Source organism: Chenopodium album, chromosome 26, assembly GCF_948465745.1.
Source record: "Chenopodium album chromosome 26, dcCheAlbu1.1, whole genome shotgun sequence".
In the NCBI taxonomy this organism is placed as follows: domain Eukaryota; kingdom Viridiplantae; phylum Streptophyta; class Magnoliopsida; order Caryophyllales; family Amaranthaceae; genus Chenopodium; species Chenopodium album.
This window is the reverse complement of record NC_137859.1, coordinates 21,748,845-21,756,105: the sequence shown is the minus strand read 5'-3', so window position 1 is coordinate 21,756,105 and position 7,261 is coordinate 21,748,845. Positions and strand designations below refer to the sequence as shown.

The following is a 7,261-nucleotide window of genomic DNA, read 5'->3' as shown; positions in this document are numbered from 1 at the left end:
CTTGAGACCCTAGGGGATACATCTTCAGGTCATATAATGACTCTTGGAGCCATATATGACCCTTATATATTGCCAGAAATGTCCGTGGTAGGCTTGAGGTCACGATATCGGTGCATGTTTGGAACTGGTAAATTGACTGTTTAAAGGCATATTGAATGGTTCCACGCACTCAATTAGACTCTCGAAGGGTATTAGGAACCATGATAAACATCTCGGTAATTTTTATTTTCAGGCGAAAAATGGTCAAAAAATTCCAAAATTGAAGGCTATAATCCACGCTTTTTGAGGAATTTTGAGGTTACGAGGCAAGGTGGCGAAAAGTCTTGAGACCTTAGAGGATAAATCTTAGGGTCATATAATGACGTTTCGAACCATATATGACCCTTATATTTTTCCATAAATGTCCGTGGTAGGCTGGAAGTCACAATATCGGTGCAAGTTTAGAACAGGTAAATCGACTGTTTCAAAACATATTGGATGGTTCCACCCACTCAATTGGAAACCCAAAGGGTATTAGGAACCATGGTAAACATCTCGGAAATTTTTATTTCCTGGCGAAAAAAGGTCAAAAAATTCCAAAATCGAAGGCTATAATCCTCGTTTTTGAGGAATTTTGAGGTTACGGGGCCCGGTAGCGAAAAGTCTTGAGATCCTAGGGGATACTTCTTAGGGTCATATAATCACGTTTGGAGCCATATATGACCCTTATATGTTGCCATAAATGTCCGTGGTAGTCCTGAGTTCACGATATCGGTGCAAGTTTGGACCGGGTAAATTGACTGTTTAAAGGCATATGGGACGGTTCCACCCACTTAATTGGACTCACGAAGGATATTAGGAACCATGGTAAACATCTCGGAAAATTTTATTTTCGGGCAATAAAATTCCAAAATTGAAGGTTAATCCACGCTTTTTGAGGAATTTTGAGGTTACGGGGCCAGGTGGCGAAAAGTCTTGAGACCCTAGGGGATACATCTTCAGGTCATATAATGACTCTTGGAGCCATATATGACCCTTATATGTTGCCATAAATGTCCGTGGTAGGCTTTAGGTCACGATATCGGTGCATGTTTGGAACTGGTAAATTGACTGTTTAAAGGCATATTGAATGGTTCCACGCATTCAATTGGACTCCCGAAGGGTATTAGGAACCATGGTTTACATCTCGGCAATTTTTAGGCATAAAAGCAATGAAAACTCGTAGACAGGAAGCTCAGGAATTCTTGGACAATCAATTACCACCTACAAGCAAAAGATAAAAAGCAAGTAAAAGAGAAAAATAACAAGTAAACTAGAAAAAGACATGAAAAAGAGAAACTAACTACAAAAAGCATAAAATGAATAAAACAAGAATAAAACTAAGGAAAACTAAAGAAAAGAGAGATAAAATGAAATAAAAATCATCCAAAAAGGAACCAAATGAGTGCCAAAAATGTCACTCATCAAATTCGCCCAAGCTAAACTTTTGCTCGTCCTCGAGCAAAACAAAGCAAGAAAAAGAGAGGATGAAAATTTTATTGAAAACGAAAAAGAAAGACTCAAGATAAGAATATACACTAAAACTCATTGTCGTAGGAATCACGGTTGTTTTTAGCTACAACAAGCCCTTTAAACCCCAAAGTCGCCTATGAGAGCATTCCCATTAGTGAGGAGAATTTTGCTCATGAGCAAAATTCAAGAGCAAAATTGCATTATTTGCTTTCCCACCAATGAGCATTACAAGATATGCTCATGAGCATATTGAAATTTGCTCATCCTATGAGCAAAACTGATAGTGAACAGTGATAGCGTGGGGCCCACAGTAAGCACTACACGTCTTTTTTTTTTTTTTTACTTTTCGCACCCTCAAAACGACGAGTTTTGGGGTTCGGTCTGAACAACCATCCCCCAAAAACGCGTTGTTTTGAAGGCAGCAAAGCAAAAAAAAAATTACATTTATCGGCTGACAGGGCGCGTCAGTCCAGCCAATAGGAAGCTGACACGCGTCCCTGTCAGCCTGTTCCTCCAATCAAAAAATTCGACCGTTTAGCAACGGTAATTAAATCAAAACGGTAATTTGGCCGTTTTATAATTATTAAAAAAAAAAAAAAAAAAAAATTCACCAACGGTTATATATTTTTTTTTCTCTACAAATAGAGATCCATTTTGACATATTTTGGTATAATTTCAAAAATCACAAAAACACCCAATATTACACTTAATCACATTTCTAGTGATATTTATGTTATAATTTCTAATATAAAGTTGAGAAAGGTTTTTTTTTTTTTTTTGGTTTATTATTTTTAATTACAGTTTTTAGTACTTTAATTTTTTTCAAAACGTTATTAATGATATTTTAAGTAGCAATATTTTTTTTTTTGTTTATAAAATCCAAAAAACTCTTTATTATTTTCACTCCCAAGTTTAGTTTGATTCATTTTTCATTTTCTAATATTACTGTTTATTTTTTAGTATAACTACTTTTTTTCTCAAAAAAAAAAAAAAAAATTATTTAATTACTTTTTGTAGCACTAGAAAATATTTAAAACGTTATTAACGTTATTCCATTTTAATTTAGGTGTGACTCTTAAGTAATTATTGTTGTTTATTATACAATATAATGGATCCAAACAACCCTAATTACAATCAACTTGCTCAACATTTTTCTGATTTAGGTGATGATTTCATTTGTGGTCCAAATTTTCAATTATTCCTAGGAAGATTAGGCAACCCTTCTTCTCAAAATTCCGTTCATCAACCAACACCTCCTCAGATTCCCAACAATGCAAACACTTTTTTTGAGCAACAAACTCCTCCCGTTACCGAAGGGAGCAACTCTGAGTACGATCTCAGCCAAGAAGAAGCTGTTCCGGAGACACCACAGTACCCTCCACCACCTCCAAGGATTCCGACCAATCAACCACTTGCCAAAGCGAGTCGCATTTGGTCGGTTGCTGAGGATGAAGCTCTAATTGGGTTCTATCTAGAACTAAGTGATGATGCGCTTCGTGGTACGAGCCAAAAGGCATCCGAACTATGGCGAAAAGTTCATGCAGCTTACTGTAAACTACAAGCTGAGAAACCGCATATTCTCCCGCCAAGACCTTTGAAGAGTTTGGAGACACATTGGAGAAGAATGGCAGCTGATTTGCTACAATGGACTAATTGCTATGAGGAGGCGGGCAAACTCCCTGAAAGCGGAAGTGGTTACAACGAAGCCGATCGAATTAAACACGCTTCCAAGTTGTTTTATATCTCCTCTAATCCACAACATAATTTTGCATTTTCACATGGAGTGGAAATGTTTAATAGAGATCCGAAGTGGAGGACTAAACTAAGATGGGGTCTGTCAAAGGAGGAAAGAAAGGGTTGCGCTGCCGATGATGAGGAAGATAGCACTGGAAGTGGGAAAAGGTCTAGGGCGGAGAGTGAAAATGAAATCCGTACTGATGGATTTATGTCCGGAGGATTACCACGACCAGACGGTGTCAAAAAAACGAAGGCTAAGCGTAAGGGCAAAGCAGTTGCTTCCGAAAGTGCAATATTGAGCATTAGTGAGCAGATAAAAGCGTGTACTGAGGTTAGAGAAAGGGAGGCGAATTTACGACAACAACGGTTGGAACTTGATAGAGAAAAGGAAAAGAGGAAGCAAAAACAAATTGATTTAGCAGAGAAGAAGATGAATTTTGATATGCTTCAATCACTTTTAGAAAGGATAACACCGCTCACTCCACCTGAAGAGGCCCACAAGGACGAGTTACTTCAACTAGTCTACGGTAGAAATTGACTGTATTTCCTTAAGTAGTTTAATTTTAATTAGTTGTATTATTTGGTTAGATTTGTTTAATTAGTTTATCTTTTATTAGCTTATCTTTATGTTGTTCAATTTCAATTAGTTTATTTTTAAGTAGTTGTATTCCGAATTTAGATTTGTTTAATTATTTTATCTTTAATTAGTATATCTTTATTTTGTTCAATTTTTATGAGTTGTATTCATGTCCCTTGTCTTATTAGACATTGAGTAGTCATATGTATTTCATGTCAGTTGTATAAATGTATTTTGAATAGTCAAGATTCTTTTCTGTCTTACTATCTTAAGTGTCATTGAATTGTCAATCATGTTTCATCACTTATTGAATTGTCAATCATGTTTCATCAGTCATGGAATTGTCATTCATATTTTGGACTTGTCATTGAGTTTTCATGCTTATAAATGATAGTGATACCATCTTAAGAAAATATAATCCAACTCCTCAAAAAATATTGCAAACACCCAAGTAACCAGCAAACACAATGTTTTCCATTAGCTCAACCTCTAGCTCGTCTGATTCTGATCAATACGTTGAATTTGATCATTTAGTTGACGAATTTGTCACAACCCATCTACCAACTTTGTTGTATAACAACCAAACACAACCCCAACCCGTATCCGATGTTGAATGTGTTCCAGAGCGTAGAGGGGATACGAATAGAAGAGATAGGGAAAATGGGCATGTTCAATTATTTAATGATTACTTTGCAAGTAATCTAGTTTATAGCGACAAACAATTCCGGCGTAGATTTCGAATGCAACGACCTTTGTTTTGTAGGATTATGAACAAGGTGGTCGAGGGGGATCAATTCTTCCAGCAGCGTAGGAATGCAGCTGGAAGGCTTGGTTTATCACCGTTGCAGAAATGTACCGCTGCGATTAGAATGTTGGCGTACGGTACCTGTCCAGATGCGGTGGATGAGTATCTGCGCATTGGCAAAACTACCTCCAGATTGGCTTTGCAACATTTTTGTCAAGGGGTTATTACACATTTTGAAGCTGAATATCTCAGAAGTCCCACCGACGAAGATTTAAGGAGAATCTTGCATCAAAATGAAATGCGAGGTTTTCCCGGTATGATAGGTAGCATTGACTGCATGCATTGTGTAGACACCCATTTGTGTCTCCCCAAAACCAAACCCAGTGATGAATGCCTTGTGCGTCGAAACATAATCGAATTAGGTGAAAGTGATTCGAAAGTCAAATGTCGCGGTTTAGTTTTAATTAATTTCTTTTCTCTCTGTTTTTGAAAATGGCTTTATTTATTTGAAGACGTCCATTTCAGTTTATTTTGGTCCATGATAAAGGTCCAATAATAGTGTAGTTGGATGGGGTTTGAAAAGACCTTTCCAACGATATATTATAAGCCCAATTCCGATGAATATTGAGGAAGTTATGGCCAAAATACTAAACTGGGCCCGGAGTTCTATTTTAATGCGGCCCAATGATCTAGAGGAGGGCCCAATGTTAATTATTATTCCTAAAGCTATAAGGATTAATTATAGTTTTCTAGAAGTTTCTAGAAAGTTCTTCTTAGTTCTAATATTGATGGGATTAATAATTAGTTATCTTTAAAGGTTTTTATTTGGAATAAAATATTATTTTATCTTAAAAACGTATTTCATCTTCTGTACGGATTCCGTAGATCAAGTTGATTAAAGATCGGATTCTGTGTAAAGATAAAAACGCGCTTATACAGGCTGTCGCCAGACGACAAGTCTGTCGCCGCGCGACAGACCCTGTCGCCTCGCGACAGACATTGTCGCGTCGCGACAGAGTCCAGTCTTGGCGACAGCGTGGAGTTTTATTCCTTATCAAGTTCCGTGTTTTTCCGGATTATTTTCATTATAAATAGTGTCCGGATTCCCTGTTTTCAGGATCATCAACAATCATCAATTCTTATTCTTTTTTCTCTCTTGAGCACTTTATGCTTTCTTTCTTTCTCTTTTTTCTAGTTTTACAATATTCCGCATACATTAGACTTAGAGTCATCTAGCCAAGTTCGAAGTTGCCTTCGCCCTAGACGTGCAAGGTTTTATATTTTCTGAGGGTTTGGTCCAAAACTAGTCTAAACTTTATTTAATTTGATTTCTAAGTTAATTCTTTAATTGTTCTTTATTATTTTCATTGAAGTTTACTAACTTGTGTATTTTGTTATTAGAAAGAGGTACGAGACTTCAAAGTAAGTAGATTAGCTTACTCCCTATTTCTTTCACAATGTAGATTGCATGCTTATTATTGTTTATGATTCCTAGTATCATGTTGGGATGTTTAATATTCCTAGTATCATGTTAGGATGTTATTTTATGCTTTCTAGTATCATGTTTAGGGTGCCTCTTATCTTTTCTAATATCATGTTAGTACCATGTTAGGTTTAAAGCTTTGATCTTTATTGCTTAGTGACATGCTAGGATTTGTTATTAATCTTGTTAGTATCATGCCTAGGATCTTGCTATTATTATTAAGCTTTATTATGGCTTTTCATGTTATTATCATCGTTATTGTTATTTAGTTTATCCTTATGTTGCTTGATATATTATATTGTTATTGCTTGTTCACGCCTTTTATGCAGGTTTAAAGGGAATTTGTACTTGAAATCACGCTTAATAATATAATTAATAATTTGGTTTAGGCTAATGTGATTTTAATTCAAGTGATCGCCAATAATAGTATTATTTGTGCAATAATTTCAACCAACATAGATAAGCAGGGTAGATTTAATATGATGTTTGTATGTTATTCGGAAAGCGCACATGAATACGAGCAGAACAAAGTAGAGGCTTATTTTATAGGGCGGGTCCTTTCTTTTGTAGATTGGATTCGTACCCTCATCCCCGAACCCTGTTTGGTTCAAGACCTTATGGAGTAGTTGATGGTCCTTTTGGATTGTCTTTTGGGTACAAGTTCCTTAAAACTTGTTGGCGACTCTTTTTGCTCTTTGTCTTTCCCTTTGGAACGCCACCGTACTTTAGTGTATGATCACAGTGGGGTTCAAGTTTGGGGTTATCGTAATGCTTGAAATATTCCCTACAGTTTTTGGCGACTCCATTGGGGAGGATTTCTATTTATATTCCTGAAATTTATTAAATTTTGGCAATTATTTAGAATGAGCGGATGAGACTCGAAAAATTCTAAGTATTTCATGTGCATGATTTGATTAACATTATTGTCATATGCATTAAAAGGTCCTCATGGGAGCACCCCATGAGTCAATCCATAGGAATTTTACACGTAGGAAATTTGGGAAATATCTTTCATGACTAGAATCGAAAAGATAATACGAAATCTGGAAAATTCGAAGAACACAGAAACTTGCCAAGGCATGTAGGAACTAGCGTCTAGAAAACAGGGCTTGTCGCCCGTAAAAAGTTTCTGTCGCCTGGCGACAGTTCTGTCGCTTGGCGACAGGGACTTTTTTGCGGCGACAGTCCCTGTTGTCTGGCGCCAAGTTCTTCCAATACCGAGCCAGGA

The 7,261-nt window shown here is 36.6% G+C and overlaps 1 protein-coding gene across 1 annotated transcript; it reads left to right on the top strand.

Annotated features, from left to right (window-relative positions):
• Window positions 1–4,272: 4,272 nt before the first annotated feature.
• LOC145616938 (uncharacterized) lies at window positions 4,273–6,322 on the top strand. Its single transcript, XM_081671652.1, has 2 exons — window positions 4,273–4,864; window positions 6,303–6,322. The coding sequence occupies exons 1-2, from the start codon at window positions 4,273–4,275 to the stop codon at window positions 6,320–6,322; spliced, it is 612 nt and encodes a 203-aa protein (XP_081527778.1).
• The last annotated feature ends 939 nt before the right edge of the window (window positions 6,323–7,261 follow it).